This window comes from Capsicum annuum, chromosome 11 (genome assembly GCF_002878395.1).
Source record: "Capsicum annuum cultivar UCD-10X-F1 chromosome 11, UCD10Xv1.1, whole genome shotgun sequence".
Classification (NCBI taxonomy): domain Eukaryota; kingdom Viridiplantae; phylum Streptophyta; class Magnoliopsida; order Solanales; family Solanaceae; genus Capsicum; species Capsicum annuum.
In genome coordinates, this window is record NC_061121.1 from 214,395,401 (window position 1) to 214,412,940 (window position 17,540).

A 17,540-nucleotide genomic window follows, 5' to 3' on the forward strand; every position below is an offset into this window, starting at 1 on the left:
CACTAATACTATTATATTGACTTTGATTAGTGAAAATACTAATTCTGTCTTCCAAATTTTAAAACAGTGGACCAAGTTAGAGCAAGCGAATACTTAATAAGGAACAAATACCTGCAACAAGAATCATGATTATCTTGGGCAAATAAAAATGTTTAAAATCAGGTTTGTTAAGATATTTTCTCTCAGCTTATGTCTACGTTACGCACTCTACATTCTATTCGATTTCTATACTATAAATAGCTTCCTCAATTTATTTATAAATATTGAAAAAATTATTATATTTATTACTTTTACTATTAAATAACTTACATAAACTAATAATATTTGAATTTAAAATTTCAAAGTATCATTAATAAAGATAATAGAATTTAGAAGATATTTGGATTATAGCTTAGTTTTTTGACTTTTAAGCTCTTTTTATTTTTTATTTTTAAGGTGTTTGAAAAAAATAAAAAATTACAATTAAGTATCATCTTCTTTTAGACAGAAAAAGTACAAAAATAAGTTAAAAGTCAAAACTTTAACCGGCATTCTCAACTTATGATTTTTAGCTTATAAGCTATATAAAAAAAGTCAATTCAAACACCTTTTTAATATATATTTTTAATTAATTCCTTTTTAAAAAGTGTGACAAGTCAATAAAAATCAAGTAAAACGAAATATTGAAAGGAAATAAGGAAGTATGCTTTATGATTTTTTTTTTTGGGTGTGTTTTTTATTTATGAACTCATTTTTGTTTATTGCTTGAAAGGGAAGTGTGAAAAAAGGAAAAAGACAAAACAAACCAAGCCTTTCTAGCTTTCCTTTAAATAAAGTGTAACAGAACATTTATTAGAACTCACATTTCACATTATGACTAATATGGATGGAGAATCACAGACATTGAGGAGCTCAGATGGACATGGAAAAGCAGGAGGCTGGATTACCTTCCCTTTTACAATAGGTATATAAATATTTTCGCCGTCTCAAATTATTTGTTAGTTTTTTGCAAAAATAATTATTTCGAATTATTTGTTATTACTTCTTGAAATTGTTAATTTAGTCTATTAATAGGTGTTTATTTAGATTTTCTATTCATTTTAGTCGATACGTTGGCAAGGTGAATTAGATAATTGTGTACACATTAATGTAAACGATACATGTAACGAAGAAAGATCATAATATTTCTTAAGAGGTAGTAGTAATAAAGTAAAAAAACGATAGATAATTTGAGACGAAGGGTAATTGAATTGTGTAATTAATCGCGTCGATCATTTGAAAGCTTAAGTTGTTAGAGAGAGCATAGTATTATCTGCTTAATCATGTTTTTGGATAATTTGTAGCAACGGTGGCGGGGTTGAATATAGCAGCAGCAGGATGGATGAATAACCTGACAGTGTACTTAATAGAGGAGTTTGGGATGAATAGTATTGATGCTGCTCAAGTTTCCAATGTTATGAATGGCTCTGTCAATTTTGTTCCTGTTGTTGCTGCTATTCTTGCTGATTCCTTCTTTGGTTGTTTCTCCATTGTCTGGAGTTCTTCTTTAATCTCTCTACTGGTAGGTAACCCCCCCCCCCCCCCCCCCCCGCACCTTTTATTTTCTTATATTTTTGATCTCATGATATTGATTGCATCTGAATAAGTTGTCTATTTACACCCGTTAGAATGCTATTTTTTTCTGAATTCTACTAAAGTACGATGTTTTGTGCACCAGACTATCATTAGTTGGTTTATCAGGTTTTCAATATAGAAAATATTCAGAGTTGTTTTTTTGAGAGCGGATAGGGTGTAGGGAGGGATATAGAAAATGTTAAGAGTTGTTTTTTTGGGGGCCGGGTGGTAGGGGGTGGGGGGTAGGGAGGGGGCTTAGTTTTTTTGAATGATCGTGTGACTTACACATTTATTGTATCAAAGTCATAAAACTAATTTTTGTAATTTAAGGACTTTAGGTAGTAGGTAAGCGTTAAAAAAGATTCTTGTTTTCCCCATCGGTGGACACGTGGATATTATGGAAGGGAGTTGATGAAGTTCCAGTCTCTAATTGTGTGTTTCGAGGATATCGAATTAATCAATTTTCAGCATTTGTGTTTTTCTCCCATGATGTATATAGTTTAATTATTCTTCTACCAAAAGTATAGCTTCACAGTTTTGGTACAATAAACTGAAAGTTGAATGACTATGAGCGCAATCAACTTTAATTTTACGAAAATGACAATTTTATAAATTATAATGGCTTAAATTAAATTTTATGTGATCATCTAATTTTAAAAATTACAGGGCATAATTTTATTAGCTTTGACATCAACAATTGACACACTGAGGCCTCAACAACTATGCAACGATGGTTCAGATATTTGTACATCACCCACAAAACTTCAATTTGCGGTGTTATATGGAGGTGTCGCATTGGCATCTATCGGGCTAGGTGGTATGAGAACTAACATAGCAACAATTGGCGCGAACCAATTTCTGGACTCAAAGTACCAAAACATGTACTTCAATTGGTTCTTCTTTACCATGTACACTGGGACAGTAATTGGAGCAACAGTTATTGTGTACATAGAAGACGATGTTAGCTGGAAATTTGGGTATTTTGTATGTGTGGCTGCTAATTTAATTGGTTTAGTTGTTTTCTTGGTTGGAAGTAGATTTTACCATTATGGTAAACTTGAAGGTAGCCCTTTTACAAGTTTGGCTCGGGTGATTGTGGCAACAATTAGGAAAAGGAAACTTCCAATTTCAGCTGAGAATTGGTATTATGGACCACATGCTAATGATGATGAAACAACGCAAAATTCACCTTCAAGAAGCTTTGGGTGAGTTCACTTTGTTAATCTTGAAATTCACACTATCTTTTTCATCTTTTGCGTTAGTGGTCAAAAACATATATGAACCATTGCTTTTTTGCTAGATTTACACATCAACTATCAATTGTTCCTTTTTACTACCTGAACTATAACCATCGTTTAGGAGGAAAAGAGAACTACTTTTAGTTGAGGACCTGAGTTGCGCTTCAATACATAGATGGTGATAGTTCAGATAGAAAAATGAAACAACTTATAGTTGAGATGTGAAACTTGCGAAAAAATATTAGTTCAAGTGTATTTTGACCATTATCTCTGATCTTTTTCCTTATTTACCATTCAGAGGTGACAAATGGACGACCTAAGTCAAACCTGAACTAGTCAAATTAATAAAATTTGGTTTGATTAAAATTTGGTTCAAGAGGAGTCAAGTAAGGAGTCATAACCTATGTTGCTCGGACTCTTCAAAAATGTTAATGGGTGCGTATTGGATTCGCTAAAACTAGTGCATTTTTGAAGAATTCGATACGGGTGCGGCATCGAAAGTGAAGAGTCCGCCCAACTTAGGTCATAACATAATATGTCCACCATGAAAATATGTATTGATCTCTACACTTGTGATGCAGATTCTTGAACCACGCAGCTCTAAAATGTGAAGGAGACGTTAAACAGGATAACTCAATCGCGAAACCATGGAAACTCTGTACAGTAAGTGAAGTAGAAGACTTTAAAAGCCTAATGAGAACTCTGCCATTGTGGTCATCCAGTATATTTCTTTCAACTCCGATTGCAGTCCTAATTAGCTTGTCTGTACTTCAAGCATTAGCTATGGACAGACACTTAGGAACTCATTTTCAAATCCCAGCAGGTTCAATCCCGGTCATTATATTAGTCACCACAGCAATTTTTCTACTTATATTCGACAGATTTCTCTTTCCCGTCTGGGAAAAATTGACTAGCCAATCTGTTACGCCTTTCAAACGGATTGGAGTTGGACATGTGCTCACTTTTATTGGCTTGGGAGTGGCAGCTTTGGTCGAGTCTAAAAGACTAAATCAAGCTAGAGTCGGATCCAGAATTTCTGTCTTGTGGCTCGTGCCACATCTAGTTTTAATTGGGATAGGAGAGGCTTTTCATTTTCCAGGACAAGTATCATTGTACTATCAAGAATTTCCGACATCGTTAAAGAGTGTTTCAACTTCCCTGACATGGCTAGTCATCGCCATTTCGTTTTACTTGAGCACTGCGTTGATTGATCTTGTTCGCAGGACGACTAGTTGGTTGCCTAGTGACATAAATCAGGGGCGAATCGACAATTTCTATTGGGTGTTCGCGATTATTGGAGTGTTGAATTTTGGGTATTATTTACTATGTGTTTGGTTTTACAAGAGAAAAATTGGGAACAAAGTGGTTCATCATCGTGCATCCAATGCTTTGGATAAGTGATTCTATCTAGCACTGCTCCATTATGCAGTGACGGATTCAAAATTTAATCACTTTGGAGTTCGAATTTTACTTGTGATTTTTTAGTATATACTTGTTTTTTGGCACATTTAAAAATGTTCAACCTTTGAATTAATAGGTTCGTGTTGAATATACGAACCCATGGTTGAATCCGATATGGCAAGTATGTATATTAATTTTTTCTGCGTGATTTTTGTTATTATATTTTTTAGAGTCTATTTAAAAATTACTTTGTAATTATCAGGTTGTGTAATTTAATTTTTAAGCACGAATATCGCCTATGCTTTACCTTGCTTAACAAATGTGGAAAGAGATTAACTTAATAAAAAAGAGAGTAGTATTAAATTGAGATCAAAAGCTAATTTCTCCTTTTAGTTAATATTTTTTGAGGAGCATGCAAAATGAAAAATAAAATGAACTAGAGAAAGTATTCTCCCACTTTCATAAATCATATAGTATGTTTTATTTTACTTGTCTAATTTAGAAAATAATAGAAGTAGAATTTTATTATATATTTTTTCTTTTCTGCCTTTAATATTAAATATTTACATAAACAGTAGTAGTCAGTTTTAGAATTCCAACTTATCATTGATAAAATTAATTTCATAAAATACATCTTTAATAAAAGTCTTACTTAAAAATTGTGTTAAGTGAGTCGTCAAATAATATAAAACGAAACTAAGGGGGATATGATTATATAGCTCAAAGAAGCATAGTGCGATTGCAAGTGTATTTATGATCACTCTGAAATGTAGGGTGCAAGCTAAGAGTGCAAAGATTCTAATGATTAGCGAGCAAAAGAATTTGAAAGGCACTAAAAAAACATTAATCATTCGACTGCAAATTCCGAGAATATTTCAAAGTTAAATGCTTGTGGCAATGATGCTTCCACTATGAAAAATAAATGCTTGGCGCATTGACACTATGCTGCAAAAGTAATGCTCCCGCCGTTTAAAAAAGAATAATCTATTTTGACTTGACACAAAGTTTAAGAAAATAAAAGAGATTTTTGAATCTTGTAATCTTAAATTAAAGTTGTGTCAAATGTATCAAAATGCCTTTTAATCTTGTGGTCCTAAACATGCCATGTGGAAAGTTAAAATCAAAGGATTGCCAAAAAAAAAAAAAGAGGTCATTCTTTTTGTTTTTAAAACGGACTAAAAAGAAAATCAGGTCATTCTGTTTTAAACGGATGAAGTATATTGTAAGTTGTCAAGCCAACAATAGTTATGCACAAAGGCAATATTCTATGCTCCACACTTCAATGCTACACTTCGACAACTGCAGATTAAGACGCTTCAGAAAAAAAGTTACACTTATTACCGCATTCACTCTATCAGGCTAATCCAAGCTTACTTAGGGCCTTACGTTCGAACTAGCAAGACTAATGTTTATTTGTACCTTTGAGAGGTCCATTTATATTGATAAAGTCTCTTACCAAATAACATTTAATTCATTATCATTGACGTATAAAATATGATTTGACTCTTATATCCGTACTAATATATGTTGGGCTCTAAATGTAAATGTGAATGATAAATGGAGGAAACAATTGGAGGGAAAAGAGAAGTTTTGTTTTCACTTTAAGGAAGTAAAGTTCTCCCACATAGATGGGAGAAAGAAACTTTCTTATACATATACTGAGAAGCATTCCTTCATGTTGATAGTGAGGCAAGAACAAGACAAGCCTTGTGTTGTTGTCGTCATCGCTTCCTCGACTTTGAATTTAGATAATGATTGATCAACACATGATTCTTGGTGAAGTTATTAATATAAAAATATTTCTCCATTTGTGGACACACATAGCATGTGTGGACGCATGTCACAACGTACCTTGAAGGAATGTGACCCTTCGAAGCACTGTTTAAAAATGAAATAACAACCTGCCCACACAGGTGGCCATCTACGGGCATAGGTGGCCAGGTCAAGCCAGAACATTCTGGATTTGTGCCAAAATGCAACTTACGGCTACATGGAGGCCACCTGTGCGCGCAGATGGGTTCGAAGGTGAAGTGTCATTTGAGAACAATGCACTTTTTCGTGAATTATTGCTTTCTTTCTGTAGCACCATCTTTTCTCTATAAATATCTTTTCTCAGGTAAAGGCACAAAATTTTGAAGTGAAAAACATCTTCTTTTTCTTCTTTAAAAACTCTAGTGTGTTTAACAAACCGCTGAGTGAGTTCAGTGTTTAGCAAATTTGAGGTACCGTTGTTTGCTGAATTGAATCATTTTATCCCGAAAGGATATATTCCATAACCTAGGGTACTTGAGGGGAATAAATTCCTTAAGGACACATCATGAATTTGGTGGATTTGATTCTTTTTGTGATTCTTTCTGTTTTCATTACTTTTTTAAAGTTGGTTTTACTATTTTTTCATAAAATAGTTTGAACTTCATATTGATTGTTTTCAACTGTTTGAACTTGTGTTTGGAGTTCTTGTGTATTAAATATAAATTTTATACCCAAAAAATAACAATCTTAAGGAATTTATTATAATTTGTGTTATTTGATAAAACTTTTTGGCTTTCCAATCTGTTTGACTTAATAGTGGTTTGAAGATATAAAAACTTCATCATGAGTTAAAGTTCATTCAATTTGTGATTAGAAGACATATAAACTTCATCGTAAATTAGAAACAAATGGTTTAAAATTAAAAAACCTTGTTGTTAGTATTTTGAAATACTAAAGTTGTTTGTCTTATTATGACATAAAAAATGACTACAGATAATCATGTTAGTGATGGAACGCCGAATATTTCAGCAACTAATATTACTACTTCAAGTCGCATGAATGCTTCTCCTTCCATGGCACCGACGAAAAAATCAAAAAAAAAATCTGGTTTGGATTTTAAAAGATGATAGCAGAAGATGTTCTTTTTTTTAGTACACTGAGTCTACAAAGACTTATTACGGAAAGTGTCTCTGAGTTGTTGAAAAAAGAAAGTTCTATGGTAAAGGAAGCTTAGAAGCACTCAGATTTCTTGTGTGAGAATTACATATTGAGTGACTTACAAGATGACCTCAAAGGAACTCTGGGATGCTTTCAAAAAGAAGTACAAAATAGAGGATGTCAGAATGAAGAAATTAATTATTGCAAGATTTTTGGACTTTAAAATGTTAGAAAATAAAACTGTAGTTACCCAAGTCCAAGAATTGCAAGTCATAATCTATGATCTCCTAGTTGAAGGTATAAAATAATTTAATACCTTTATTAAATAAATTAAGTTTCTTCTTAATGCTCACATAACCTTTGATGTAGGTTTGATTGTGAATGAGACTTTTCAAGTAACTGCTATCATCGAGAAGTTACCACATTTGTGGAAAGACTTTTAAAACTACATAAATCATTAGCGCAAGGAGATATATTTTGAAGACTTCATTGTGAAGTTAAGGATTGAAGAGGATAAGAAGACAGCTAAAAAGAGGTCACAAGAAAATTCTGCAATAAATGAAGTGAACGTTGTGGAAGACGATCCTAATAATTCAAAGAAGAGAAAGAAATTTTCAGGACAACAAGGCAATCTTCATAAGAAGAAATTCAAAGAAAGTTGCATTAACTGTGGCAAAGTTGGCCACAAGTTTGTCTATTGTCGGGTTTCAAAGAAGGGAAAGAAAAAAACGAGCAAACATGACTGAATTCGAAGATTACATGGACGATCTGTGTGTGTATGCTTTCATAGTGAAATATTATTGGAAATCCTAGAGAGCGGTGCATTAATTCAGGTGCAACCTACCGCATGTGTGCCAACAAAGATCTATTTGCATCATATGATTCGGCAAACAAAATTTTCTTGAAGATTGACATTAGGCAAGGTGGTGATACTAAACAATATCCTTCATGTTCCTAAGTTGTGAAAGAACTTAGTTTCTACTTCACTTCTGACTAAGAATGGATTCAACTATATATATTTATTTCTAATAAAGTTGTAATTAGTAAGGGAGAAGTGTATGTAAGTAAAGGTTACCCCACCGAGGGTCTTTTTAAGATCAATGTAATGAATGTTGAGATGAATAAAAATTCTCTTTCTTCTTACTTACTTAAGTCAAATGAATTGTGGCATGAAAATTTAGGATATGTCAATTTCAAAACCTTACTAAAACTGATTAATTTAAAAGTTTTGCCTAACTTTGAGTGCAATAAATCGAAGTGTCAAACATGTGTGGAATCTAAGTATGCTAAACATCCGTATAAGTCCATTGAAAAGAATTCTATATTAGTCTTAATTCACACATACATTTGTGATATGAGTCAACACCATCTCGTGGTGGGAAAAGGTATTTCATAACTTTTCTTGATGATTGCACTAGATATTATTATCTTTATTTGTTAAATGATAAGGATGAAACAATAGACGCGTTTAGGCAATATAAAATTGAAGTTTAAAATTAGTTTGATAAAAAGATCAAAATGATAAGAAGTGATAGGGGTAGAGTATCCCGACCCAATATCTCAAGTCATGATGGTGCCTACTGATGTTCTATAGAAATATAGCACTTTCGACGCTGAAAATGAGGAAAATATGTAAATTTCTGAGGTCTTTTTGTTAGCTATGATTCATTTTGGGTATGTTTTGAAGAAAACTATGATTTGGATGATAAGTTCATGAAAATGGTGAAAAAGGTGTTTTTGGTTACTTTTGGAGCGATTATGAAAGAGTGGTATGTTTTTCAGCTTGATCGTGATTAATTCATATTTAAGAGTCGAAGAAGAGCTAAAAAAATTGACTCCCGGCACCTACCAAGTTAACATGTGGCTGTAAGTAGGACGTACGGACAATATGTACACAAAGAAATCACCAGAAAGTCAAAATTTTGAGAGCTGAACATTGTAGGATTTTTGCTCCTGCTACCCGCTACCTGGGCCCTGTGTCTGGGCTGCAGATAGTACCTACACGCTGCCAGACTGCAGGTGCAGGAATCGAGTTGCCGCTGACCCTGTTTTCTCCTATTCCATTCGTGCATAGGTTTTAGGGTTTTCTCTTGTACTATAAATACCCTTTATGAACTTTTTAGAAAAGGGTCGACACTTTTAACACTTAGAAACATTTTTTGATTTCAAGATCCATGTTTGATCTTGGGATTTCATTTTATTGACTTTGATTGATTCTTCATTTTATGGTTGTGGATTTTATTTCATCTTATCATTATGACTTCATCTTTGCTTTCCAACATAAATGTTATTGATTTTTTCACAATCATGAGCGGCTAAAACCCATAGCTAGGGTTGTAGGAACCATGACAAATTTACGAAGTAGAAAAAGTGCAATTGTTGATAGGAAACCAATACCCAAGACATCCATTGCTTTATCTTTATTATAATAGTTGTCTTAGCAGTTGCAAACGCTAGGATACCACCTAAATATTACTACTTTCTCTAATAAAAGGGTAGTAACTAGGAAAATATAAAGACAACAGTAATTTGGGGAGTTAATAGTCGATCCATTGCAACACAATGGTATATATGAATGATTAATAGCCTTCATCTAATAACTTAATACTCAAAAAGGTGATAGTTAACTAGGACCAGGGTAATGGTTTGTAATGCGACACTCTGAGACTCAATAGGTAAAGGGTAAAATCTTCCTACTCGTCCAAAAAACTATAGGAGATACATAACTTATTGGTTCTGCATGCAAGGTATTAGGTTGGTTCAACAATGCACGATAAACCTATGGAGTTGAGATGCCAGAGAGGATTTCAACCAAAGTTAATATTGTTACTTGATCGAGATTAGTACAAACAAATCCCCCACTTACTTTCTAGTACTTCCTGCAGACTACAGCTGCTGATAACTGTAATTCCACTTATTTCCTTAGGATTTGACCCCAACCGGAGTTGGGTTACTATATCTTGACAACGACTGTATGACCTAAAAGAAGGTGTTGTTTGGATGTTATCACCTACTATAACCCACCAATAGGCAAGCCAAGCCCGTAGTTCGAAACGGCTAGTAACGGACTACCCAAAGAGATAAAGAAATGTATGCAGAATAGATGTAATAAAAGATTAAATATATAATATAGTACCAAAACCTAATGGTATCGGTACAAGAGCTTCTAATATAATAAAAGTACAAAAATAAAATACCAAGGGAATTATACTGTTACAACTCATCTCCGAATAGAACATAGAGACTAGTCTAGTACATAAGAGGGAGGAAGGTAATACTCTGAACTTCAGGAGCTCACCCAATGTCTTCGAACCATGGCTGCTCCGCACAATGAAAAATACACTGGGGATAATCGGTACTATGATCTACAGGCTGTAGAAGTGTAGTATGAGTACCAAACACATGGTACTCAAGTAGGCAACTGCCGAGTGAGCTCCAAAGATAATGGAACTACACCCAAATGTCCAATAATCATATGATAAAGCTAGTGATATAGTAAGGACAACTATTCAACTGATAGCCAAGAAACTAGTATAATAAGGCTAAGAAAGTATCAAGGATGAACTGTCCTACTCCAGCCATACTCAGGATTTTTAACACTATATAGTATATCATCGACCAATATATGAATAAAGAGCGAAAGAAGGATATATAACAATATACAAGGCCAAGGAATGAATATACAATCTAAATAATGAAGGAAGGAAGAGATATACAATAATACCATAGCTAAATATAGCTAGATATACATATATATATATATGTATATGTATATACATAAACAAGGTCAACTCAAAGTATAGCCTAACCAACTCAAAGTATAGCCTAACTCATCAGAAGACCTCATAATCATAGCAGGAACTAGTTGTAGTGTACTCAAGGTTTCTAACTCATAGGTCTAATCATGAATTAACCATACATAATAATGAAATTATAAGATAGAAGAGCCAGAATCATACCTCAAATCTTGATACGGAATCAGTAACCAATCTATCATAAACTAGCCATGACAATGATCAAAATAATAATAATAATAACAATATAAATGACAATATGAGTAAACGGCTAGTCCGGACAACCAGTACCTAGTCGAGCCTTTTACATACCCTCATTTTCCTAGGCTTAGAAGGTTCAATTAATATACAACACACCACAAGGAATAATCACCTATGCAGCCCCCATAAGGTTGGTAGATATAGGTGCATACTGGTGATACATAATGCACATGCAAAAATGAGTGCGAAGTATATAATCAATATCACAATCATCCTTTAGACTCGAACGGGTATATAATCAGTATCAAAATCATCCTCCAGACACAAACCTGGTATATAATCAGTATCACAATTATCCTCCAAACTCAAATCGGATGTATAATCAGTATTACAATTATTCTTTGGACTTAAATCGGGTATATAATCAGTATCACAATCATCCTTTGGCTTTGCTGGGTATGTAAATATATCATCATAATCATCAACACATATACATATCGTCAATACTATGATCTGTCATCGAGTTTTATCCGGAATTTATATCATCAATTCACCATCTTCCTTCGTCCTATACTGGAGGGATGTATATATAGATATATAATAGGTGCATTGACTTAAGCAGTGGCTAAAAGGAGTGTAAATATAAATCCATTGCTCGGAGTAAACTTCGAGACTAAATTATTATAAAAGTGTAGAAAAGGTTAAAATCTCTCATGATCGGAGTAATTTATAGTATCAAATCATAGAATGGAATCTGTCGCAGTCAAATCTTTAAAACATCATTATTAATATCTTATACACAAAAGTTGTTCATTAAGACAAACAATTATTGTTATGAATAAATTCGTTTTAAGGTGAAGAGTGGCTTTAACCCTTATTTAGGAAAAATAGTGGTAGAATCATATTTTAACTGGAACCGTATCATTTATCGATTGAATGCTGACGAGCATACTGAATCCATGCATGCCATCATCAATATTCAAACAATGGAACAATAAGTATCAATATATATAGAAACTACAATCACATCCTTTATAAGGATAACACTTCTCGGATATCCAACCGATATCAAAATATGAACTTGGGCCCACTAATGTATCCAAAATAATATCAACATTATAAACAAGGCCTTACAAACACATGCATATCCAAAATTCATATCGATAATCATACCTATAAGTTATCTCATATCTATAAGCCATAGCATATTTATGACGCATGAAATATTTATAAGCCATAAAGCATATCTGTAATCATCTCACATCTAGGAGGCATAATCTATCAATAAGGCATCTTACATCAAGGAGGCATAGTCTATCAATAAGGCATCTCACACCTAGGAGGCCAAAACACTAATCAAATTTGAAAGCTCTATCATAGCCACGACCCATTAGTCATAATTTGGGAAAACCATCAATATTTATCAAGTCATGAAATAATATTATACTAAAGGATCAATAGTCTCAACTATGCCTAACACTGTAACTAAGTCCACAAGGGATAACACGTATTGTCCTAAGGTGGGATAGAGGAACCCACTTCTAATTATCAAATTTCATAATTAGGAAATTTACACCTCGGACTAAGCTAGGGTATCTAACTTAACTTCTTGAAGGTATATAAGCCATAAACAATCCTAAGATAGGAATTCCACCTAGAAACATGAGCAATCAAGTCAAACTTTACCTATATTATGATTTCAGTGTAGCTAAATAGTCCACATGTGGCTAGTCACACCAATCATGTTTCCAACACCTAGGACACATCTCAAATCTAGTATAAATCCATAATCATTCTATGAATATACTTAATCTATGAAGATAGAAATAGGATCTTAGAACTATAATAAATATTTCACCTTATAGGTCAAATCATTCATCTAATCCCCAAGCTTCAATAATCAAGACTAAGTCATGGTATTCTACCCATAATCAATATTAACATTCACATTCACATGTGATATATAAAACACACCATATTATGAAGAAGAGTAGACAAAATCCTACCTCGATGCCGAACTGCAAATCCTTCAATCGTCTATAAAATATCTGTCTTTACTTCACTATCTCAAAATGCCGCTATGCTATCAAAATCATAATCTAAGCATTATTAGGAGTAAAAAAGACCCATATTGCCACCTAATGGGTCGGGTCAAATTTTGAGTCAAGAACGGGCCTGTGTGGCCCACTAATGGAATCCAAAATCGAAATCATTACTAGGTCCCTTGAAGGACAAGGGAGTTTTACTTAAAAGTTGGCACAAACAGAACTCAATTCAGGTCTCAAATCAACCCTTGAAGTTTAGGAATTCAAAGCCCTAATTTTAAAGAATTTATCAAGAAATTGAAGGAATCTTACCATGAATTTGAAGGAAAATCACAGTATAATCATTTTCTAAGCTCTTAAAATCATCTACAAGCTTTAATTCCACCTTATCTCACACTTTAGGGTTTTTTATCTCAAGATATAGATGAAAAATAGGCTAATTTGCGACATAAGAGGTCTATTTATACCTAAACCAAGTGTTCGGTTATCGTTATCACGACCTGCAGACGTGTGATCGCACTATCTTTTGCCTGCCACATGAGTCTCAATTGTGACAAGGATATGATGATCACACTATATCCCTTCCAAGGGTACTTCAATCGTGATCCTTGGCTGGCGATCGCTGCCACGCCAGTTGGCAACAGTGGACTTGGAATTTCCAAGTCCCTACAAAGCCCTCGGGATTCACTTGAAACCTCGTATACACAAAAGAACTATGTAACCATACTAAATTCAATGTTCTTGATGCGATAGCACACTCAAAATTTCCATTCGAGGTCAATACAATGAAATATGGGTCCCACACCTAAATTTCTAATTTCTCAACTTCCTGACCAGTAGGTCGAAATGAGCCCGGTTGCCTCAGAACCCAAAATAAAGGTCTACCTAGCCTAAAATCAATATTCCAAAGTTGATGGTGCTGTTGGAATGATCATACAAGGTCATATACTAGGGATTTTGGTTTGAGACCAAATCCTGAACAACGAAAACACTAAAATAGAAAAATGTGCCTAAAATCCAAACGAACTATCCAGTCATCGAACCGACAGTTTTGGAAAATTATAAATGAACTGTAGCCACTATTAGAAGGCTATACATGCTGGAAATGAATTCAATCAAGGAAATAACCTTGAGGGTCATTACATGGAGAGTCTGAATCTTTTTTTTCGAAGATATCTTTGAAAAATGGAATTATCTACCAAACTACTGCCCTGTATTCACCTCAATAAAATGGTATTATGAAAAGAAAAAATCAAATGTTAAATAAATAATAAATGCCTCACTCATAAGTTCAGGTTTACCGCAAAACTTGTGAGGGGAATCCAATAAATCAAATAATCAATAGAGTTTCCTATAGCAAGATACACTCTATTCCATATGAAAAATGAAAAGCAAGGAAACCAAACTTGAAAATTTTAGTAGTGTGGGGGTGTCTAGACAAAGTCCTGTAATACCCCATATTTCCCTAGCTTAATTTAACACTCAATACATGAGTAATATTGTATAAAATCTTTAAAATGCTCAGTATTTTTCAGTTTAGAGCTTACTATTGCATAGAAAATACAGTCAACTTTTCAACGATATAAAATTCTCCCAAATCTGATACTGGGGAGAAGAGTTATGGTTGTTTTTGTAAAACAGTGTGCCAAATGGTACATCACCGCATCGCGGTGAGGGTCCAAATGGAAATTGTCATTTTCTAGTGTTTCATCAAAATAATGGCGCGTCGTGCCAAGGCCTATTTTTAGAATTATCCTTTTCCAGTGAAGCTCCATGATTTCACCGCGTCGCGCCAAGGGCTAAATTCACGTTCAGTAAGGCACCGCGATAGCGCTGTGTCACGCCATCAGTCCAGTTCCCTGTTGTTCATTTTCCAGTGCTCGACCCGATTGTACTGCATCGCGTCGAGTGCCAAAATCAGGTTTTTTCAGTCAATTTTGAGTTTGTAATTTCAAGGTATTTTAAGTCCTTTTCCCTCACCCCAGTCAGTCTAAACACGAAATTAAACCCCTAAATAACTTAATTAGTCATTATTTTATTAAAGTTTCTCCAAAATCAAGAGCTTTCTTTAAAAATACAAAACCCTAGTTCTTAAAAATCAAGAACAAAGCTCAAGAATTCCTCTAAGAACTTTCAAGAATTAATCTTCTCAGGTATGTTTGGTGTTTATCTATGGGTTCCTTTCACCCATAGAGTCCAAGAATCCATTTTTAAAACTACAAGCTTATTAAATTGGATTGTATTCATGTTTATGACATTATTTGAATTTTGAATCCATGATTAATTGTAAGTTCCATGAAATTGAAATAACATGTATATTAAATTGTGTAATTTCCATGTTATGACCCATGAATTTGCAAATTTGGGTGATGCAGTTACAATGTTTATACGTTGTTCATGATTATATGCATTAAGTTGTGCTTCTAAGTGTTTGATAGAATGTCCATGTGAATTAAATGGAGAAATCATGACATACTAGCATATGTACAAGTTTATGACCTACAAGTGTTTGATAAAATATCTCTACGAATGAATTATGAACAAGTGGACATTGTTTTACTTTTCAAGATCATGTTATGCTTTACTTTCACTCTATCAAGTCCTTTGGGTATCTAATACCCGACAATATAGCTGTTTACCTAGAGCTACAGTAGTCATAAAATACTCTCAGTCACGTCACAAAATAGTAGTACTCAGCCAAATAATAGAACTCAGTGAACTCAATCAGTTATAGAACTTAGTGAAACTCATTATCAGTTGAGTTTAGCTCAGTATAATAATCAGTGTCATTCAGTTGGGAGTAAGATTCAGCATCGTGTGAATCCGAGGATGGGGACTCACCTGCCAGCAGAGAGTGTGATCCTTAGAAGCCGTCCTTGCATTCCAGAACTACGTAGCTAGTGTAGGTTGAAACATCAACCTACCAGTTGAGGATTGATGAGGTATTTTAACCTACCAGTTGAGGATACCACCATTCTCATTAGAGTACCTACCAGATGAGAGTGACTATTTAGCTTGTCTTTACCCGTGGCATGGTATTGACACCCTTTCAACTGGGGTTGTAGGTTGGACCTCAGTTATCTTATTTGGGGCATGTTGGTTAGATGATTACTTCCCATAGACTTAGTTTCAGTCCCAGTATAGAACTCAATTCAATTCTACAAAATTAGGACTTTCAGAAATAGTTAATCAGTATAAAAAAACTCAGTTATCAGTAAGCTCAGCTATCAGTTACTCAGTTATTAGAACTCAGTACTCAGCTTTAGTAAAAGCTCCGATATAGTATAAACGTATATGCAAAGTATTGCATACTCAGTATTTATAGCAGTTTCATTTGTCTATGTACTCTCATATTTAGTTACTTTATATCATCTAGTTATTTACTATTTATGCATATGAACCCTCGCATTCAATCTTACCTCATCTAGCATACTAGTACATTCCATGTACTGATGCATACTTTTTCTTTGCGCTATGATGTCTTATATCATAGGTTTAGACACTCAGGTTCCTGACCGAACTTAGACAGATTTAGTTAGCAGTAATAGATTCAGTAGTGAGTCCTCATCTATCGAGGATATATTTTTATCTCAGTATTTTCAGTAACTTCAGTATTTTAGTAGTCAGAGTTAGTTGGGGGCTTCTCCTATCAGCTCCACATTCAGACAATTTGGTTAGAGGCTTTTCAAACTAGACAAGTTCAGACAGTATTCAGATTTCAGATATTTTATCAGATGTTATTATTATCAGTATTACATATTTCGAATCTTATGGCATTTCAACTTATTTTTCACATTATTACAGTATTATTATTCAGTGCTCATAGCAAGTACCAGTCATGGGTTAGTTTGTGATCCTTCGGGGTCGTAAGCACTGTGTAGCATCCGGGGTATAGAATCGGGGCATTACAAGTCCAAGTTCTTATATCTAAAAGGGTAAAAATAGGATCAAATATTGCAGACTGTGTATTCGTCGGATATGCTACAAGCAGTAAAGCATGTCATTTTTCGGTTCATAAATCTGAACATCTAGATATCCATGAAAATACACTAATTGAATTAGATAATACTGAGTTCTTTGAACACATTTATCCATATAAAATTGGACACCAGTTATCTAGTGTAGGGTCTAAACGACCTCTAAATAAACTAAAGGAGAATGCACTTAATGATGAAATCCAAGGCGTCAAAGAACGTCGACTTTCTTTGGATCAAATTTTGTAACATTTCTTCTTGAAAATGAGCCTCAAACGTCTAAACAAGTTATGTCATCTTTGGACTCATCCTTTTGAAAAGAGTCGGTAAATAGTGAGATTGATTCAATCTTGAGCAACCATACATGGGAATTGGTTGATCTTC

General features: G+C 33.9%; 1 protein-coding gene across 1 annotated transcript; it reads left to right on the forward strand.

The window, feature by feature from the left end:
• Nucleotides 1–743: 743 nt before the first annotated feature.
• LOC107848316 (protein NRT1/ PTR FAMILY 2.7) lies at nt 744–4,454 on the forward strand. Its single transcript, XM_016693052.2, has 4 exons — nt 744–943; nt 1,323–1,540; nt 2,260–2,798; nt 3,413–4,454. The coding sequence occupies exons 1-4, from the start codon at nt 853–855 to the stop codon at nt 4,230–4,232; spliced, it is 1,668 nt and encodes a 555-aa protein (XP_016548538.2). The 5' UTR covers nt 744–852; the 3' UTR covers nt 4,233–4,454.
• Nucleotides 4,455–17,540: the final 13,086 nt, after the last annotated feature.